Source organism: Aricia agestis, chromosome 19 (assembly GCF_905147365.1).
Source record: "Aricia agestis chromosome 19, ilAriAges1.1, whole genome shotgun sequence".
Lineage (NCBI taxonomy): Eukaryota > Metazoa > Arthropoda > Insecta > Lepidoptera > Lycaenidae > Aricia > Aricia agestis.
In genome coordinates, this window is record NC_056424.1 from 3,319,663 (window position 1) to 3,340,335 (window position 20,673).

Genomic DNA, 20,673 nt, shown 5'->3' on the forward strand with positions numbered 1-20,673 from the left:
AAAAACTTTCAATGTGGGGCTTTAAAATATGTAAGTTTTTTTTTTTTATCTATTAATTGTAGTAAAAACAAAAAGACCATAAAGACTTATTTGTTTTGTATATTAAACATGTACTATCACAGTCTTTGGTGTATAATTTTCATAAAATTATATATTCGCTATACATGTAATAAATTGTAAATCAGTCTTTCAAAATTCAACAATATAACATCACAAAAACGTGATAAGTGATAACAGTTTTATACTTATAACTTTTTAAATCAGTAAATTTGTTAAGATTGGTACACTCTTTTATTTTTCGCCTTTGCATATGAGTTTGCCCTGCCAAACATTCAACAAAAAAAAACTACATACTTTACCATCATAATAACTTTGGAAATTATCATATCATTTCACAAAGGTACAACAGAAGTATTATATTCATGGACATGTAACTGCAGTGTTATGCAATAAAAAAGCATTGACAATGTAATTTTCTAAACAGATTTAGTTTTTTATACATATCTAAAAATTTTAGCCTCGAAAATGAATATTTCATTAACAAATTAATTAGGGGTTTACAAAAAACTATTATTTGATTTGACAATAATATTTTGCCAATGATATACAGGGATGCACTTCCATTTTACAGTTTTAGTCTCTGAGACATAACAATAATAATGCTACTAGCAGTTAAGATTCATGCAACATCCAGCCTTGAGTTTGTATTACAAACACAGTTTTGAGTACACATTCCAAGATTTCATATCTACATGGTGCAATGATTGTATATTATCACACATTTTGTAAAATGAAGTATTTACAGCTTGTAAAATGTGTAAAAGACTAGGGTTTTATATACAATAAACATACTTATAACTATAACAGTCTTCTTTCTTCAGGTACAATAAAATAAAACACAGGTTTCTTCTATTATCAAATATACTTATGACTAAATGACAATGTTATAACTAATCCCACCACACAAAGTGTAAATACACTGTGTAGCAAGTTTTACAATTAATGTACGCAATATAACACTAATACAAAATTCTTCACACATTTTTGAAAATTATGGGTGTCTGTTACCACAACTACAAAACAGTAGTTTCAGATTTAACTGTTTTTATTACCAACCACACAATAAAAGTGCTGCTGAACAAAAATATATCTTGAGATATTGGTCAATTTGAAAATAATATTACAAGGAAAGATTAAGCGCCAATCGCGCCAATGTGTGGGTCTCGAATGTCAAATATTGTCAATTTTCCCACTCTTACATGTACACAAAGTTGAATCTGCACAGGCTCTGTGAGAGAGATGAGATTATAGGTCCGTATCCCTGTGCATTGTCGTACAACTCAAACAGTGGTGCGGCAACAAGCTTGTAATTTTTGGGCACTGCAAACAAGGCCCTGTCCTGTAACTGGACGAGGAATAAACGCTTGTGCTCTTTTGGTTTGGTTATGTGCGGAGGTATGTATGGGTACTGAGGCGGTTCAAAGTTGGGTCTCCACCAATTGCCTGAAATTTAAAAAAAAGTAATGAATTTAAAAAAAACAACCTTTCATCAGAGATTCTTGGAAATCCTATTGTATTCTATTGTTGTCACGGTCACCGGTGTCCTTATGGGGCTTGAAGGATTAATATAAGTATGAATTTTTGTAGCTAATAAACTTGCTTTATTTATGAAAAAAAAAGGCAAAATTCTTTAGCTCTTACTGTGTCTCAAATTAAAAAAAAATTTGAGACAAATAATTTAATCTCCAAATAATCCACAGAACACCAGGGATTGTGGTGTAGGTACTATACCGCGATCATCACCTGAGTGGGGTCCTTTTCGGCAGCATTCGCATTACACTACATTGTGTTTTGTACCCAGATAGATATTGAAAATGAGTATTATATTATATGTCTGATTGTTTTTTTTTTCTTTGTTTTTTGTTTTGCTATGTTCTGTTTGTTTTTTATTTCATTTACTTACTTATTTTTTTCACTTGCGTAATCCTTATTGTAATGTGTTTAAATGTTTATTATTATTATTATTTATGCTTACCAATAGTGTCTTCAATAAGCCACTCCTGTTTCACTCCATCTTGCCTGCCCAGAGTTTCTGTCAATAGCCTTTTGAGTCCCTCAATTTCGTCCTGTAATTTTAAGATTTATAATTTACTAACTTTTTCTCTAAAGACACTGCTTGAGTGCTCATATGTTATAGATTAATTTTTTTGGTTGAGTTTTCTAAATTTCAAAAGTTTGTAGTCAACAAAATTCTGTGTAAACAATGTCGTAGCAGCGTCAAGTAGAACAGACAGATATACAGATAGAGAAAAGATGTTTGCTTACCTCTCCCGGATTCAGTTCTCCACCAGGTAACTTGAAGAATGCTGTGCCGAGCTGCAGCAGCAGCACATGAGGTAGACCGTGCTCATGTACCAGTAGTACACCTTCCACTGACCTGATATATATATTTCAGAGTAAATAAAATTGTTCGCCTGATAATGTAGTTTTTTTTAAAAATGAAATAAGGGGCCAAACGAGCAAACGGGTCACCTGATGGAAAGCAACTTCCGTCCCCCATGGACACTCGCAGCATCAGAAGAGCTGCAGGTGTATTGCCGGCCTTTTAAGAGGGAATAGGGTAATAGGGAAGGGAATAGGGTAGGGATTGGGCCTCCGGTAAACTCACTCACTCGGTAGTCTCTATAATGTACTCCTAGTAAAACTATTGAACAAATTTTGACGGAAGTGTGCGATAATTTAGCTTATTCAGCAGAATACGCTCATAAAACGCCTACTATTTTGGTTGTAAACTGTAGGAAGTTGTGACCATATTCAAAGGCGCCTTGTTATAGGCAAAAAGCTAGTTAACTTAGGAACTGTATAAATTCTTACCTTCTCATTCCAATCTTGGCGAACTCCTCACGCATTCTCTGGAACCTCGCCGGCACAGACGCATCCTTCTCGAATAGCGGCTCCTTCGTGCCGAATGTGTAATTCGTCAGTGGATATAGGTTTATTGTTCTATTTAACGTAATACTCGGGTTGCTTTGGCTGTTTTGATGTTGTAAGCCGGGCCGCACTGGCCATTGTTTGACCGATGCTCCTTGTATTGTCGCCATTTTCTATCTACTTTAAACGAAGTAGTACTACAAAAGTAACACACAGGAGCACAAATTATATCACGATATTTTAACTATCTAATGGCAAAACACTCTGAGAATAGAATTATTTATTTCAATTAAAAACTCACAAACACAATGTACAAAAATTAATTTTTTCTTCCTGGTCCCCACGCCATTCATCAACCATAGACAATTAAAAATGACATTTTTTATTTTTAAGATTTTAGAATAAAAATTATAAAATTGTCTATAGCTTTGGGACTTCTAGTTTGTTTGTAGTTTGTAGTTTGCTTGGGACTTATTTGGGACATTAACGCAAGCAAGAAGAAGACCTTTGTAGTTTGTTTGTAGCAGGGCTTCATAACATTATCGAATACCCGAAAAAATATCGTTATGTACCGGTATTTTCATAATGGTAGCCAGATAACGATATTTTTTTTATCGATTAATTTAAATCGGGGTAAATTGGTCCAATCTTCCACTTCAATTAAAAATTAAACCTTCTTCTGTTACGATCAGCGTTATTCAAGGTATACTTGCGGATGTATGGTAAGCGGTTTTAGAAGTAAGATAGCGTTAGATTACCAAATTATCGTTATATTTTGAGAAAATCAAATAAAACCTTGTTGAATTCCAATTTACCCCTGATGGGGATAATAGGTTCGAGACCGAGGGAAATAGAAATTATGGCCAGGGCTGCCACTTTCAAAAGTAGGCACCAAGTGAAAAAAACTCAAGTAGGTTACCTAAGTAAGTACTTATTTTTATGTTTTAATTAGGTATTTAGTTAAATAAAGTATTGTGTCATAAATTAAAGCTATCCTTTGTGAGATCAAATTTTTATTTCAGGTACTTAGTAGCAAATATATTGCATTTAGCTTAGAAAACTATGAGAAGGTAGGTAAGCACTTAGGACCATTTATAAGTATTATTTATTATTAATATATAATACTAATAATAATATTTATTATTAATATTATTATTAGTATTATTTAATTTAAGCTGTTCTTCGTTGACTTTATCTCATCTAAAGGTGGCTTTCGGATCTTTGCCGCGAGCGACCGCGACCGGTGAAAATTTAAATAAAATGCTACTTTATGACATAGAATTCTACTGACATTTTGGTGGCAACCCACGCTGCTGCCGGCGGCGGCGTAAAAGCTAGTAGGTAGAGTAAAATGAAACCTACCTATCGCCTATGTCATAAAGTGGCATTTCGTTTGAATTTTCGTCGGTCGCGGTCGCTCGCGGCAAAGATCCGAAAGCCACCTAAAAGCTTGCTTTAGAATTCGTCGTATTTCTTATAGGTTTTAGCACCCGGTTTAGGTAAGTACGTAGTTACGAGGCATTCTGAAAAAAATAAAATGAAAATAATGAAGTGTCGCTAAAATAATAAAATAAGTTTTTATTGCCAACTTCGATGTTAGTAAATTGTGTTTTAAAAATTACAAATAGAATAGAAAGTATTATTGCAACTAAATAAATGCACAATTAAAATGTTTGACAACCCTATTTGAACATTCCACCTAACCCCTTAGTCTTACCAAATATCCCCCGTATTGTTCCAATTATAGCAGTTCATGAACCAATTTTCCCCCTTCGTGTTCCAATTATGGCAAAAAATATCTAAAAATTAGTGTTCTAGAAAAACTAAGATTTTCAATGAAATTACGCAATAATTTTCTTACCTTCACGTTTTTTTAGGGCGTATTACAATATTATAATCCAATTCACGTCAATATCAACACTTTTTCGCAGTGTAACTCTTTAAAAACACAAAGTTAAAATGCACAAAAGCCGCATGTCCATCAAGACCTATCTTTGAAAGGTTCTTTTTTATTGTAACCTGATTGGTAGACTTGAATTCTCAGTGTAGCCAGAAGAAAAAAATACAGGTTCGTTCAAAAATTCAAAAAAAGGTTTTAATCTTTAGGACTGTAAAGCAAGAACAGAACGGTTTAGAAAATCCGAGTTTTATGCCTATTTACCCCGGCATTCCTATTTTACCCGTTTTACGGTATCTAGTAACATAACCAAAAAATATCGTTTTAAAAATACCGGTAAATACAACGATATTTTCTGGTATTAGGTATGCGTACAGATGGGTAATGGAAAAATTTCGGAAAGAAAAGAAAAGAAAAATGAAAAATTTCTGTTGCCGCTACTGACGTCATTTTTCCTATAATATATACCTACAGGTCACCAGACACGTCTAGTTTAATTTTGTGCATACTGAATTGACTGATTAAATTAATTAGGTACTTATTTTACAAAAGTTAACGTTATAAATCCTATTTACCGTTATAACATTTACCGGTATTAATTCCAATTTTTACCGTTATTTCTAGTATCGGGTAAATTTACCTGCACAAATTTAGTACCCCATCGAAGGATTTTTGAAATCAAAATGACCTTAATCGATAGGTCTACGTTTTAGGTCCGTATAGGTCCACCATAATTTTCGTTAAGTAATTAAAAAATATTTATTAAAAAACGATAAGGGAACCTAACAAAAATTATTGTGGACCTATACAGACCTAACGATAAAGAATGCAAAAATATAAAAAATAATCAGTTTTGGTTTAGATGAGGTGCTAAGATACCATTTTTTTTTTGCAAAATTAAAAAAAATATTTATTAAAAAACTATAGGTGACCTAACAAAAATTATTGTAGACCTATACAGACCTAATGACAAAGAATGCAAAAATATAAAAATTAATCAGTTTCGGTTGAGATGAGGTGCTAAGATACCATTATTTATTTGCAAAATTTAAAAAATGATTTATTAAAAAACTATAGGGGACCTAACGAAAATTATGGTGGACCTATACGGACCTAACGTAGACCTATCGAATAAGGTCATTTTGATTTCAAAAATCCTTTGATGGGGTGCTAAATTTGTGCAGGTGGTAAATTTTCATACCGGTATCTATCTATCTATCTACTGCCCTTGCAGCAGTAACGTTATAAAAAAATACCGGTATTTGAAGCCCTGGTTTGTAGTTTGTACTTTGTAGTTTGCTTGGGACATAGGTATTTGGGACATTAACGAAAGCAAGAAGAAGCTTTAATAAATGACATAATATGACAGTGACAGACGCGTTTCTATACTAGTTCCAGTATACAGATCTGTGCGATCTGACATTTCGATAGCTAATCCAATTTCTACTCAGCTCTTGTATGTCTATTGTGCTCTTGTCAAATTGAGAAGGCCCAGTATTGCCAACTTAGTGGAATTTCCACTAGATCTGGTGGTTTAGACGTACCTTTCGGCGGGAAAAATTTGGTTTTAGTGGCTAGTGGATTTCTTAGTGGATTAGATTATTTATGTTAGTGGTAGCTTCGAAGTTAAACCACTAGTTTTTTTTTTATTATGTTTCTAACCCTTGAAGACGCACACTGGAAACTTAATTATATTATTATTATCTTTATTCGTTTTGCCGCATTCTAACGCTGATATAGAGCGATTATTTAGCATGTGAATGTTGTCAAGACTTTACAGAGAAACCGGATGAAGTTTGATCGCCTTTCTTTCGTGCAAGGTTGTAATAAGAACATAATTATACCAAATACCGTATTACAAAAATGAGAACTAAAGAAATTTATTCTTCACAAAATAAACAAGTAAATGACAATGATTCCTCTAATGACATTCATCTTTATTCTTTAGGAACCTACTTATACATAGGTACATATGTAACTAAAGTTGTCCTTTTTGTAGTAACAAAAATAATTATTTCATAATAATATTGTATTATTTTCAAATTATATTCAGATAGGTTGTTGTGGTCTTTACGTTATTTAGTGGAATTCTGGTGGTTTGAGAGGTCATTTAGGTTTTAGCGGTTTCTGGTGGTTTACGCTGCTGAATTTGGTGGGTTATTAAAAAAAAAAGTTGGCAGCACTGAGCAGGCCTGTTGCAGTTCAGAACATACCCAGTACCTATTTGGAAAACAAAATATTGTTCAAAAATAGCCAAAAATTGAAATTTCATCATATAAATAAACTGCTATATACTGCTATTCTCGGATGTAAATTTATTCTATAACAGTAAGCAAAACTAAAACTACAATGTCGGAACAACTAGAGTTACTTACAGAAAATCCTTTGCATTGGACGTCGGTTTCGTTTACCACCCCAGAGGTGCTCAAAAAGGAAATAAAACCGTTTGTTTTATGTAAGTTTATTCGATATAATAACTACTTTAAAGCTCTACACAACTTCTTTAATTGTAGACACTGCTAAACCATTTTAATTACTTGGTCTGAAATTTTATTTATAAGTGTACCTATTGTTTCAGTGGCTCTCAAAGAGTTGGAAGGTTGTCCCGACAGTCGGACAGCCAATTTAATGAATGCTGATAAGTTCTCAGCCGTCCGAGCAGTAGTCAGACATGTCACTCGGCTCAGATCTGCCACAAATACTCCCTGGAACCCTAGAGATATGCAAACATTCTTGGAAGGGCTCAGGTATAAGTTGTGTTGCCCTTTAAATATCTACATTACAAGATGAGGTGCAGTAGAAAAGCAAAAGAACAGAAACTTTGCCTTATTTTAGAAACAAACTGGTAGATGTCTTTTGCAATTTTTTCTCATTTACAACTACAATAGTATCAATTATTGTACTTCAATATAAATGATTTTTCCTGTTGTAGGTTTTCACCAGAGTGTGCATCTGAGCTATGTAATCTACTGTGTACAGATGAGATATATGAACACATACCTAAACACCTGAGGGTCAAGCCAGGAGTAGTGAATTTACAATGGAAGATTGATGTTTCACTAAGGTAAATATTTATGAGAACTTCATCTGTACTAATGTCTAATATTATGAACAGTGGTGGGGCAAGACCTAAATTTGATGTAGGCAAGATATATATATTTTTTTATGAAATAAGGCAAGCAACTTCCGTGGCCCATGGACACTCGCAGCATCAGAAGAGCTGCAGGTGTGTTGCCGGCCTTTTAAGAGGTAATAGGGGAGGGTAGGGATGGGAAGGGAAGGAAATAGGGGAGGGTAGGGAAGGAAATAGGGTAGGGGATTGGGCCTCCGGTAAACTCACTCACTCGGTGAAACACAGCGCAAGCGCTGTTTCACGCCGGTTTTCTGTGAGAACGTGGTATTTCTCCGGTTGAGCCAGCCCATTCGTGCCGAAGCATGGCTCTCCCACGTATATCTTGCGAGGCCCCATGATGGACGACGCAAGAGGACATCAAAACTCGTGAATTCTTAAAAAACCTTACACTGCGAGGCCATAGGCGGTTGCTCACGTCGCCCACGCTTTACGCCGCCTTTGATTATATATGTTAAAGTGTGTCTTGTCTGTCTGTTATTTCTTCACGCCCAAACCGCATTTGGTATGTAGCTACATATAGATAGTCCCGGGAAAGGACAAAGGATACTTTTAACCCAGAAAAATATACAGTTCCCACACAATAAACCAAGTTTTTGCAATGGAGTTGTGGGCGTTATTTAGTTATATCTAATATATAAAATTCTCGTGTTACAGTTTTCGTTGCCATACTCCTCCGAAACGGCTTGACCGATTCTCATGAAATTTTGTGAGCATATTGAGTAGGTCTGAGAATTGGCCAACATCTATTTTTCATACCAAAAAAAATATATATGGCAAAACAACGTTTCCCGGGGCAGCTAGTTATATATATGTATGTATCAGCGTTGCCAGATTTTTTTGTGCCAAGTCGGGACTTTGGAAGTTTTTGAATAAAAATAGTGGGATTCTTCGGTCAAAAGCGGGACATAGTAAAAAATGTATTTAAAAAATAGAAGTTTTCGAATTTATATCTTTTTATCTGACTTAAAATTATGTTTACGTGACAATAAATAGAAAAAGTAGCCATAGAAAATCCACCGCTCTATCTCCCACACTCTTATCTTCATTATGCACCTTACTTTCTCAGCATGCTGCATGTACGTTCGAGTTATCACTTATCAGTTATCACCAAAAAGCAGGTCTGAGCCTGTCCTGCGCCGGACATTCAATTTTGATTTAAAAATTGGGACGTCCGGCAATGCTGATATGTATATACCTAGTTCCAATAAAAAAATAATATAGAAAATATCTAGATATGTATACCTTTACATATCTATTTATTTTTTATAGGCCTATTTAAGATACTATCAGTAGTATGTTACTCTAGTTCAACTTTAATTTTCATTATTTATATTTTATTTCCAGTCAATCCAACATAAATTCAAGTGTTGCCGATGAACAGAAGAGTAAAGAGATTATGCACAGGGATACTAAAGTCATTCTCATACTCACATTGACAAACGACGAGACAAGAATATACAGATTATCTATTAGTAAGTTTCATGAATTAAGGTATGTTATAGCCAGTGCATTGAAAAGTATGATTGTTCTGGAGAAGAGGAAATGTATGAGAAGAAACTGACAAAAGGTTGATTGCAGTGGATAGTCATGTATGAAAATGATCCATCCACTTTTGTTTCAAGTTTAAAAGAGTCATGGCCAATTATTTTTTGTATGAAATAGTATGAGATGTTAACATATTAACGCCTCTAGTCCACCGACGCTGCGAACTGCGAAATATCTGCGAAACCGATGCGAAACAGGAATGGAGCGAGATGCAATATAACGCAATACGTGGGAGAGCCATGCTTCGGCACGGATGGACCGGCTCGACAGGAGAAATACCACGTTCTCAAAGAAAACCGGTTGCGCTGTGTTTCACCGAGTGAGTCAGTTTACCGGAGGCCATTTCCCCCTACCCTATTTCCCTTCTTAACCTCCCCTTCCCATCCCTACCCTCCCTTATTACCCTATTCCCTCTTAAAAGACCGGCAACGCAACTGCAGCTCTTCTGATGCTGCGAGTGTCCATGGGCGACGGAAGTTGCTTTCCATCAGGTGACCCGTTTGCCCCCTTATTTCATAAAAAAAATGTGTAGCAGATGAGACAGTAAATCTGTTCGCCGCTGTTTCGCAGTTCGCAGCGTCGGACTAAAAGCGTAAACGTCAAAGAAATTACTTGTCGCGACTCAGACTCTCTACTGTCGCGTGGTGCACTCATACCTTTAGCAGAGTAAACAGAAATAACGAATAGGTCGTAATACGTCACGTTTAAGGCTGCGTTTCTACCAGAGCTGAGCGGAGCTGTGTTGCGAGGAATGTTTTTGAGAAACAATAGCATCGCCGCGCTGAGCGATGTCATGGCAAAGTCATGTCAATGAAGCGATTCTATTGGTTTTCAGAAATACATTCCTCGCAACACAGCTCCGCTCAGCTCTGGTAGAAACGCAGCCTTAAACGTGACGTAGTATGTCATATCGGCTGGCGGCTGGCGCGCGCCGTTTTCAGAAACAAGACACTCGCGCTCAATTCGCGCAGATACAGTTCGACAAGGCTTTATTTGAACGTGGCGAGAAAAGGAACTAAACGCTTCTATCATACAAAAATGTCATTTTTGACATGTGTTTGACAGTTCTCCTTTACCAGCAGCGCTCCCGTCAATGTCACCCACGTTCAAATAAAGCCTTGTCGAACTGTACGCCCGTTTGCTTGAAGTCGAGGTACTCCTTACTTTTGTCTACTCTGCCTTAAACGAAATTTTCTTTAAATCCAACATGTATAATTGTATAGTAAGCATCAACTTAAAAATGAAATTAAAAGTATGATTTAGTACCGCTATCCCCAACCCGCAGCCCGCCGGGATTTCATTTGTGGCCCGTGTGATGTTAAACAATTTTGAAATTCACGCCCACCGGCATAATAACGTAGTCTACGTGATAGTCGGACGTCGGTTAGAAATTTTTTCCACTTTTAAATCGTTAATTTTGTAGAATGTTATTTTTTAACCGTAAAAAAATTTTGTTGTGGCCCGCGACACCAAGACCAAAACATGTTTGTGGCCCGCATGAAAAAAAGGTTGGGGACCACTGATTTAGTATGTTAAAATTAGGTTAAATGGTCAATTCTTCATTATAGTAGGTAAATATCTGTTTATATTAATGTAATTAATAGCAATAATATAGTTTTTAAAGTATTTTAGGCTCCTTTAGCTGCATACAACATTATTTATTGTAAAAACAAAAAGTACATTCCTCTTTATCTTCTGTGATACGTAAATATAATTAATGTTGTTATAGTGTTATTTCGAGAACCTAAAAAATATTAATGTCATGATTCTAGTAATTGTTTTTTTTTTTTTCAAATTATATTGGTTCAGTGGTAAAGAAAACATTTTATTTTATAAATATTTCAGTCTTTATTTACAATTTTAAAAATAATTTACATTACCATATCAAATGCTCGAGATTCACACTAGCTTTCTTGTATGCCATTTTTGACTTCCAAGTCCTAAAAAAATTCAATCGCAGTTTAATAAAATATAATTTTTGTTATGTAGTTATTAAAATGGTGCATTATGAAATACTTGTGTGTGTAACAAATTATTAAAAAAAATGTATGTTTAAATGTTATTGTCATGTTACTGTACATTTTAAATGATGCAAATATATATTTTTGAACATTATAATATCATTTTCTATTTGAAGAATGAAAATCACTTTGATACAATTAGAGTCTCACGACAAAGCTTTAAAAATGTTTTGGACATCCACACTATTAAACAATTGATGCTGTTAAGCATTCGTGTACTAAACCACAAAAAAAACCGTATTGAGCTTTGAATCCAGTTATGTTCCCTAGATTATTTAGAACAAATCTGCATTGAAAACGTAAGAAAAAAATTATGGGTTAGGATACAAATGCTTAAAAGTGATCAATTAAAATTACTCTTCAATGTTTTTATAATTATTGTATAACAGTGTGGAATATGGGTATTTTATGAGTAAGGGGCTTACTATTGATTTTTTAAAAGAACATTGCCTACCTTAAGTTTGTTATCATTGTGTGTATGTTGGGGGACGCCAGCGCCGCCACACTCCCCCGCATGTACGCGCATCGTGTGAACACGTAGCACGCTCGCCCGCTAGAAAAAACCCAGACACAGATTAAACGTCGTAGAAAGGCGTGCCCGGCTATACCTAAATTTTTTGTGATTAAAAAACGGCCTTTTTTGCGTCTCAAATTATCGTATAAAATGCCATCGAATCTGCTAAAATTTTTTGTTGAATTGATATTGATACTAACCGAAAATGTCCTGCCGCACAAGCCGCACTCCGCTCGCTGTGGGGGCGTATCTCTGTGCGCGCGCGCGTTGTGTAGCCTCAACGCCTCGGCGCTGGTGTACGCGCGCGCGCACCGCCCGCACCGCACCGCTGCCGCCGCGCCGTGCGCCGCACGCGCGTGCGTGCCCAGCGTCGCCGCCGACACGAAACGCAGACCGCAAGTCGAGCACTCGAATCTGTATACAATGACAAATTGTTAGCGTACTACAAAATAGCTTTGCAGTAAAGGTGCGTTATGTAGTCTGCAAGTCCGCAGTCTAAAAATCAAGTAACACGTCACACACAGTCCCCCCCTGGTGTTAAAGAGACATTATTGAGAATACTACTTTAAAATCTCACTTGTACGACGATGAGTCTCGATGTCTTTTAGCTCTTTGGAAATGTTGCTTGAGCGTATACTGAAAAAATAAAAAATAGCGTCAATTAATAAAACAACTATGTTACACTTTCTAAATAATCTATGTTCATGGCCACGACTGGTTGCGATGCGGCCACACTTGCGAGCGTGCGTGTAGGAATTTGTGGATAACATATTATTATAAGAGCCAAGGACCATAAGTATAGCCGCTGGTTTAAGGAAAATAGGGGTCAAGTCTCACCGTGGACTTGAAGGTCAGGTCGCACTCGACGCAGTAGTAGTCCCGTCGCTCGTGCACGGCGCGAGTGTGCCGCAGCAGCTGCGCCGCGTACACGAACCGCAGCGAGCACGCGCCGCACGCGTGCGTCCCGCTGTTGTCGTGGCGCCTGTAACAGTCAATTTCGTAAAGAAGTTCTGAGAGAAAAGTAACGATTAACATATTTTTGTTGATGTTTATGTGTTTCAAAACCTTCAGAACGGCAGAAGTGAAAAATTAAAAGTTTACCTGTTGGCGGTTTCTACCTCAGAGTAAAGAATCTAGAGACTTAAAGCTTACAAAAAAATTGTAGTGCACGAAAAGGAGTTTTTACTTTAAAAATAGAACTACAGGACAGCGCCATCTATCGTCACTCACATGATGTGCACGCGCAGGGACTCGCGGCTCTTGTACAGCTTGCCGCAGTGATGGCACGCGTGCGGCTCCCCGCTCGAGTGCAGCCGCACGTGCCGCTGCATCACCGTGCGTTTTCTGGAAGTTAACTAAAGATTATAAACAACACACTTTTTAAACAGAATGTACCAGTTCCCACAATTACACACAATATAAAAATTTGTAATGTCAATATTTTGACGTTTATTCTTTTTAATTTGACTTTTAAGAAGTTCAAAAGTCAAAATTTTGATCATAATGAAGTTCTTACATATTATTATTTTCTTGCTTGTAAAGAGGTAACAGACGGACATCTCCGCATTGACAGTATCAGTATTGACATACTTGGAAGTATACGGGCACTGCGTACACTTGTAGGACACGGCGGAGTCGGTGTGGTCGAGGGAGAAGTGCTCCAGCACGTGCTGACGGGACAGACGGACGATGTGACACACCTTACACTTGTACCTGAAACGATACATAATAGGCGACGCTGCACTGCAGCCGAGCAACACGTTTGAAACGAGCGGTTCGGCCTATAAACCGAGCCTTATGCTAAGTACTCACATGCGGTTTTGCTCCATAGTTTTACTCCAAATCGAGTAATAATTACTGTGTGGACCGCAAAACTCACAGCTCGAAGGCTCGCATCGAGCCGGCGTGATGGAATTAAATATATCGATTTAGAATAAAACTATCGAGCAATGCTGAATGTGTGAACGAAATCGATCAAAACCGTATGCGAGTACTTAGCATTACGGTTAGCAGTGTTTGTATAAAATGCATGAGCTGAGCCACACTACGCGGCAGCGGAGAGCTACGCGACATAAAACTTTAGTACTAAGCTATGGAACGTGTGAAGTGTCGCGGCGTTTCGCTGCAGCATAGTGTTGTATAGTGCTGTCTCACCTTTACTCATATAAACTGATACCTACACAATACGGGTACTGTCAAAACTGCGTAAATGAGAACTGGGTAAGGGAAAAAACTTTGTCAATGATAGCATTTATGTCATTTTACAAGACTGCGTTTCCACTGAAGCTGTGATGCACGAAATGTGTTTGAAGATTTTCTAACGATCCATCTGTACCTCTGTAAGCTAGAAAGATTAACTAACTATACAGGGTGTAACAAAACTAAGTCTATGTCAGGAACACATACACTCCTCAAGGTTCGCGCTCACTTTGTCGGCGCGTGCCGGGGCTTGCCGGGGCGGATCGGGGCTCAGCGCAGCGCAAAATGCGCTATAGCACACTATTTCCGGGCCGGGCCGCATCACATTAACGGATTTTGAGTACTTTGGATAGCTCCAGTGTGACCACTCTTAAATGACTCGTGACTGGATATATCAAAAACGTTGCTATATGCTATTAAAATCTACTAGAGACGGTCTAAGATTCTACCGAAAATCTACCTTTATTAATCAATGTATTCTACGTGGTTGAAACTAAAATAAAACTAAAATATTTATATGGACTGTCTTCATTATGCATTTTAATTTTTTATATTATTTGTTATATAATATCGATCTTCTATTAAAATTTACAAAAAATTTTGGACTACTAAATCGTCATTCATTTGACCTCAAATCTACCAAAAAGTGGAAGTCTATGCGAAGTGTGGTCACACTGTTGCCGAGGCGCAGTGGGTTTGTCGGGCCTTGCCGGGCCTTGTCGCATTGACGAAAATCCGCTCCGCCCCGACACAGTGTTTGATACGCGCATCCGCTTCCATACAATTTGTATGGTGGCGGATTTTTGCGATGAGCCCCGGCACGGCCCGTCTCAATGGGCTCATTCCTTCAAAGTATTATCACTTAGTTTTGTTACATTATGAATATACCTATGAATAATAAACACTAAGGAAAAGTAACTCCGTCAAAAAGCATGCTCCACAATACTTCGCAAGTATTAAAATAAGTGTCGGTCAAAAAGTGTCGTTACAACTTTTCTGTCTAGCCCCCTTTCGCAACGCGCGATAAGTAACTTCATTCCAACAAGTATGTTACCGTGTTGTATGCGATTTCATATGGCCACGGAGAGACACAGCGCTGGGACAGTACTGGCTGCACAACTCACACAGGAACGGGCCATTTTTCTACAACAAAAAAACCCAATATTAACAATTGGTTGCTGTCTGTATTTGTGTATCAACCCTCAAAAAGATTTTGGTGTTGATTAAGAATGCAGTCTTGTCTTGTTTTAAAATATCTAAAGAACTATACATAAAGTTAATATACGTAGCGGAATAGAGAAACAGAGGCCTGAGCAAGCGAGATGTCACAATCAGTGACACTGCATGGTAAAAAGAGACGTGTGATACATGACAGCAGAACTCTATTTTTGACGTCCAGTCGGAACTTATCGGCACGTTGACAATTTAATCTTAAAGAATTCATGCTTGTGTAAGTGTATACGTGCACATATTTTTACACACAGATGTAAATCAATTTCGGTTTTGTTTGACAGCTTGAGATTGTTGCTCTATTCCGCTAGATATATTATCTTTATGGGTATATACCTACGAATAATAAAAACTAAGGAATCGTAACTCCCATACTATTACCAGCTATTACCGTTTTAAATTTGGTTCCTTTTGATCTGTCATGTAACGTCAGCCTAGTACCGCTCAAGGTCACCTAAATATTGCAAATGTATTGAAATGTGTACCTAAGGTACACTTTTTTGAGAAGTATTGTGGAGCATGCTTTTTGACGGAGTTACTTTTCCTTAGTGTTTATTATTCATAGGTATATACCATGGAATGCTTCTCCATGTGGGTCTGTAGAACATCTTCGAAGTTGAACCCCTTCACGCACCGCTCGCATTTATACGGCGCCAGCTTATATTTCTCAGACGTTTCATTTTCCTTCATTTCTGCCAATACCTGTAAAAAAATAGTAGGTAATCAAAAAAAATTGTAAGTTAACTATTGACTATTTTGTGTTCTGTCAGTTTAGACGTGGGAGAGCCATGCTTCGGCACGAATGGGCCGGCTCGACCGGAGAAATACCAAGTCCTCACAGAAAACCGGCGTGAAACAACGCTTGCGCTGTGTTTCGCCGAGTGAGTGAGTTTACCGGAGGCCCAATCCCCTACCCTATTCCCTTCTCTACCCTCCCTTATTCCGTTCCCTTTCCATCACTACCTTCCCCTATTACCCTATTCCCTCTTAAAAGGCCGGCAACGCACCTGCAGCTCTTCTGATGCTGCGAGTGTCCATGGGCGACGGAAGTTGCTTTCCATCAGGTGACCCGTTTGCTCGTTTGCCCCCCTTATTTCATTAAAAAAAAACATACATTACAAAGGCGAAAAAAGAGGGATGTATAAGTTTAATGTGTGTGTGTGTGTTGTGTGTGTGTGTGTGTGCGTGCGTGCGTGCGTGCGTGCGTGCGTGTGTGTGTGTGTGTGTGTGTGTGTGTGTGTATCAAAAGCTTTTATGTCAATGGTGTGTACTGTGTACATGTGTCCCACTTTGACTTATTTGGATTGTTAAGTTTTTTTAGGGTTCCATAGCCAAATGGCAAAAAACGGAACCCTTATAGATTCGTCTTATTTTGTTTTCAAACTGACATGATTCTGATTGAAATTATATTATTTTTAGGGCTTGTTTCACCACTTCCTGATAAGGTTATCCACCAATTAACCAGGCGCGGTCGCAGCCTGAAATTTTGGCCCCCCTGCTCAAAATAGTGTAGTCACTCAGTAGTCACTACACTATTTTGAGATTTTTCAATTTTACCTTAGATTTTGGGGGGTCATGTCCATGTCCCCTGTGACCCCCCCCCCCACCCCTTCGGACCGCGCCTGAAATTAACTTGACAGATCAAGTATGGAGAATCTGTCAAAAAGTTGTGAATAGCCTATTAGGCACTTTATCAGAAAGTGGTGAAAGTTGAAACAGGCCCTTATTAGGCGGGTCCACGAGCCGCCGCGGCCGAGGCCCGCCTCGCGCGGCATATTCTTTTATTTTATTACATACCTGTTCTTTAGTTAATTTTATAACTGTATATTCAGCTGTTTCTTGAACCATTCTTGAAGAAAATCCCTCTTTAGTTGTAGTTGATGTTTTTTTCTTATTTTTATTTATTTTGTCTCTTTTGGATTTTTTCTTGTGCTTAGTTCTTGAATTTGTTATTTCCTATGAGGTCGCAAAACATAAAAGATTTAAAGGCGACGGGTCATTTGTGACCCAGGCCCGACAGAAAAGAGACATATCCCATTTTTTTCGTTATATTAAGGGTTTCCAAGATATGTAATTTCTATATTCAAAATCAGTGGCTAACATGTTATTTTATTGCTTCCTGTTTTTCTTCAGGCACAGAATGAAAAGTGCTAATTACGTAGAATAAGAATCGTTATTTGCATGTAATTATATTCAATATCAGTGGCTAACACTTAGAATTGTTAGAAATATATTATTTTTATACCGTGCCTAAAGAAAAACACAAAACTATAATAAATATTATTTTGTTTACCTAGGTTGGTTCAATATAAAAAAATTTTTTCACTACCTTCTACTAGTATGTTTCAAACAATCAGAAACGTCCTGTCTCTGCAGCATGTTAAACCTATAGACACCTACATAAGATTTTCTTTAGCTAATGAACATGAGAACGAGATAGTCATCTAGCCCATCCTAGGCTATAATAATAACACTTATCATGTGTGCACATCTTCCTAATGTTCGCTTTCCATGATAACATGATGTACAGTCATGGGCGTACCGAGGGGGGGCAAGGGGGGGCAGCTGCCCCCCCTGGATCATGTTGACGTTCCTACTAAGTATATTATCTAGTACTTTTATCTATAAAAATTAAAAATTAAGAACGAATTTTTGCCATTTGTTTGCAATACAATATTTTTACAACTAAAAATTATAAATTTTTTATTCTTTATAAACACCTAGTTTATGAAAAATCTGATTTCCCCCCCCCCCCCCCGGCCCAGAACCTGGGTGATTTGCCCCCCCCCCCCCTGGCACCAGAACCTGGGTAATTGGCCCCCCCCTGGCCCAGAAACTGGGTACGCCCATGTGTAGTCATATTCATTTTTTTATCTAGAAACAGTAATATTCATTGATGGAATATCTTCCATCAATACTGGGATTGTACTATCAAAGAAGTTGATTCCTAGGCAGATGAGGGACCTACGTAGTCTGGTCATGTTACGTCAAAACCAGCCGACAGATCACAATTAATATTAAATTGACATGATCCAACCAAATGACGTTGGTCTATCAACTGCCTAAGAATCAATTTCCTCGATGGTACATTACATAAGTGTAATTATTCTAGTCACTGCGTTTTTGAAGAAACATGTAGTGATTGCATTTTACATCTAATAAGTGCATTTACAATATGTTAGCCAATGATCTTTAATAAAATTGCTTATTATTTGCACTTTTCATACTGAGCCTGAAGAAAAAAAGAAAGCAATAAACATGTTAGGCATTGATATTGAATATAAAAATTACATATCTTGGATACCCATAATATAACGAAAACAATGGGATGTGTTTCTTTCGTGTCGGGCGTGGGTAAATTATATATGGTCCGTGACCAGTCTTCTTTCCACAATTTATAATATATGTTTTAGTCATTAGTCAAACTTAAAAATATGAGGACATAGATAATTTTAGGTTCATAAAATATAAAAGAGATCTTTACCAGAAGTCATAAAAATACTCCAAAATATAGTTTTTTTTTAAATACATAGACAACAGGACAGCACAAAGGCTAGTTTTTATTCCAGAAAAATGTATAGTTAAATATAGTTCAAGCAGCAGAGTACAAAGAAGAACTTACATCATCATAACGACTATCTGACTCATCAGCACCCACTGATACATTACTGGAACTGAGGAATGCCAATGGAACATCATCTTCCACGTAATCTTGTCTGTCACTCTCATCATCAGGACCCATATAATAGTAGCGAGTGTTTGATATAGACAGATTAGGACTGCTTCTTGTTTGGAAAATATTGGTGGCCTAAGAAAGTTGTGGAAGGAATTGAGATTCAAAGTTGTAAATAAGATGTTAGAGCTTGTCCAATTTCAAATGACACTCCCCTCCCTCGTAATTACAGTACAAAATTTCCATTCCATTCCATTAATTAATGAATTGTTGGGTGTGTCATTTCAAGTTGGACAAGCTCTAGTTATGCTCCAGATAATATTATAATAATAAGTATACTCTATTTGGATAACTTTCAATCTACAGAGAAACTAAACATTAAATATAGATGTCTGTAATAATTGGTAAATATACAATATTACAATAGGTAGCTCTATTCATACTTATATTAACCAGTTGGAATAGGGCTAACTAGACCATGTTGTAATTACCTGAAACTCAAACTCAAAATTTTTTATTCAGAATAAATTTTTGCAAATGTTCTCTGAAAGTCTACATGATGCCTAACACCGGTTCGGGAACCTGAGACAAGGAAGTAGACATTTGACAAAAAAATTATAGCAACATGGACTCATGCATACCTGTACAAGTTGGGAATTCAAAATATCTTGAGAATGTCTACATTTTTCAGCAAATTGATGTATTTTGTGGAACATTACCTTGCAGTAAACACAAACAGTGTGAATATTCACATCATTCTCTTTCTGAAAAGAAAAATATGCATATAGTAAAATAAAAAACATACACACATACCAGGAACATATTTTCAGCATTTTAAGTTTAAGGACAAACTTTAAAGAACCTAAAACTTGATATATGCGTTTCTATAACGATATTGGCACCTAGCTGGCACCGGAGAAATCATCGCTCTCCGGAATGACGGGAGGATAAGCAATAATATTATCGGAGTCTCCCAGGCAATCCCTGAGGGTTGGGAACCCTATATACAGGGGTTTTGCAGGGGGTCAAAGCAGTGTACAGCTGCTTTATCTAACCTTAATTACGATTTTCTCGAAGTAATATAAATCTGTCGTAGATAAATCATACAAATTAACATCGGTAAGAAAACAAATTTCACAGTTTTCCATAGTGTTTAAATATTATGGTCTGGTAGCCCGTAGCATGTGAAGTAAAGACTATTTGTTAGACAATATTAATAATTACTGCAATGCTTTTCTTTAATTTAACTTATTTAAATTCACAATTTAATTTTATTGAAAAAGTAAAAACGATGAAAAATAAACAAAAGTATTTTCTTCCACCTTCTTCTTACTAATTTTTTAAAATGGAAATATTTTGCCACTTATGAAATGTCAAAAAAGACGGCTATATCTGATCTGTATCAACTACTGTCCGTCAAGAAAGTGAAGAAATTAAAAAGTAGCAACATCGTAGGACCATCCCTTTTTTCTTAGATTGATTTGAAAGGGATGACACTACGATGTTGCCACTTTTTAATTTCTTCGCTTT

The 20,673-nt window shown here is 36.9% G+C and overlaps 3 protein-coding genes and 1 long non-coding RNA gene across 4 annotated transcripts; 1 reads left to right on the forward strand and 3 right to left on the reverse strand.

The window, feature by feature from the left end:
* Window positions 1-98: 98 nt before the first annotated feature.
* On the reverse strand, window positions 99-9,374 carry LOC121736700. Its single transcript, XR_006037057.1, has 3 exons — window positions 9,364-9,374; window positions 7,307-7,308; window positions 99-950 (listed from the first exon to the last, which is right to left on the reverse strand). It is a non-coding gene; the product is annotated as an uncharacterized LOC121736700 (long non-coding RNA).
* On the reverse strand, window positions 993-3,227 carry LOC121736697 (cleavage and polyadenylation specificity factor subunit 5). The gene is made up of 4 exons (XM_042128065.1): window positions 2,875-3,227; window positions 2,326-2,437; window positions 2,036-2,126; window positions 993-1,503 (listed from the first exon to the last, which is right to left on the reverse strand). Exons 1-4 carry the CDS (start codon window positions 3,099-3,101, stop codon window positions 1,256-1,258), a joined length of 678 nt encoding a protein of 225 aa, XP_041983999.1. The 5' UTR covers window positions 3,102-3,227; the 3' UTR covers window positions 993-1,255.
* On the forward strand, window positions 7,033-9,752 carry LOC121736698. The gene is made up of 4 exons (XM_042128066.1): window positions 7,033-7,283; window positions 7,407-7,575; window positions 7,761-7,892; window positions 9,306-9,752. Exons 1-4 carry the CDS (start codon window positions 7,178-7,180, stop codon window positions 9,520-9,522), a joined length of 624 nt encoding a protein of 207 aa, XP_041984000.1. The 5' UTR covers window positions 7,033-7,177; the 3' UTR covers window positions 9,523-9,752.
* A 1,583-nt stretch (window positions 9,753-11,335) lies between these two features.
* Window positions 11,336-20,385, reverse strand: LOC121736692 (zinc finger protein 37-like). Its single transcript, XM_042128060.1, has 13 exons — window positions 20,199-20,385; window positions 19,785-19,907; window positions 19,093-19,278; window positions 17,268-17,426; window positions 16,044-16,172; window positions 15,295-15,383; window positions 13,632-13,754; window positions 13,272-13,385; window positions 12,879-13,023; window positions 12,619-12,677; window positions 12,242-12,455; window positions 11,982-12,080; window positions 11,336-11,446 (listed from the first exon to the last, which is right to left on the reverse strand). The coding sequence occupies exons 1-13, from the start codon at window positions 20,289-20,291 to the stop codon at window positions 11,411-11,413; spliced, it is 1,569 nt and encodes a 522-aa protein (XP_041983994.1). The 5' UTR covers window positions 20,292-20,385; the 3' UTR covers window positions 11,336-11,410.
* Between the last annotated feature and the right edge of the window lie 288 nt (window positions 20,386-20,673).

Coding starts and splice junctions, on each gene's coding strand:
- LOC121736697 (XM_042128065.1), bottom strand. CDS start 3,101: ATGGCGACAATACAAGGAGCATCGGTCAAACAATGGCCAGTGCGGCCC. Junction 2,127..2,325: donor GAGAACTGAATCCGGGAGAG/GTAAGCAAACAT, acceptor TTAAAATTACAG/GACGAAATTGAGGGACTCAA. Junction 1,504..2,035: donor GCTTATTGAAGACACTATTG/GTAAGCATAAAT, acceptor TTTAAATTTCAG/GCAATTGGTGGAGACCCAAC.
- LOC121736698 (XM_042128066.1), top strand. CDS start 7,178: ATGTCGGAACAACTAGAGTTACTTACAGAAAATCCTTTGCATTGGACG. Junction 7,284..7,406: donor AATAAAACCGTTTGTTTTAT/GTAAGTTTATTC, acceptor CTATTGTTTCAG/TGGCTCTCAAAGAGTTGGAA. Junction 7,576..7,760: donor ACATTCTTGGAAGGGCTCAG/GTATAAGTTGTG, acceptor TTCCTGTTGTAG/GTTTTCACCAGAGTGTGCAT.
- LOC121736692 (XM_042128060.1), bottom strand. CDS start 20,291: ATGGAAAACTGTGAAATTTGTTTTCTTACCGATGTTAATTTGTATGAT. Junction 17,427..19,092: donor CAGATAGTCGTTATGATGAT/GTAAGTTCTTCT, acceptor GCGACCTCATAG/GAAATAACAAATTCAAGAAC. Junction 12,678..12,878: donor ACCTGACCTTCAAGTCCACG/GTGAGACTTGAC, acceptor TTATTTTTTCAG/TATACGCTCAAGCAACATTT.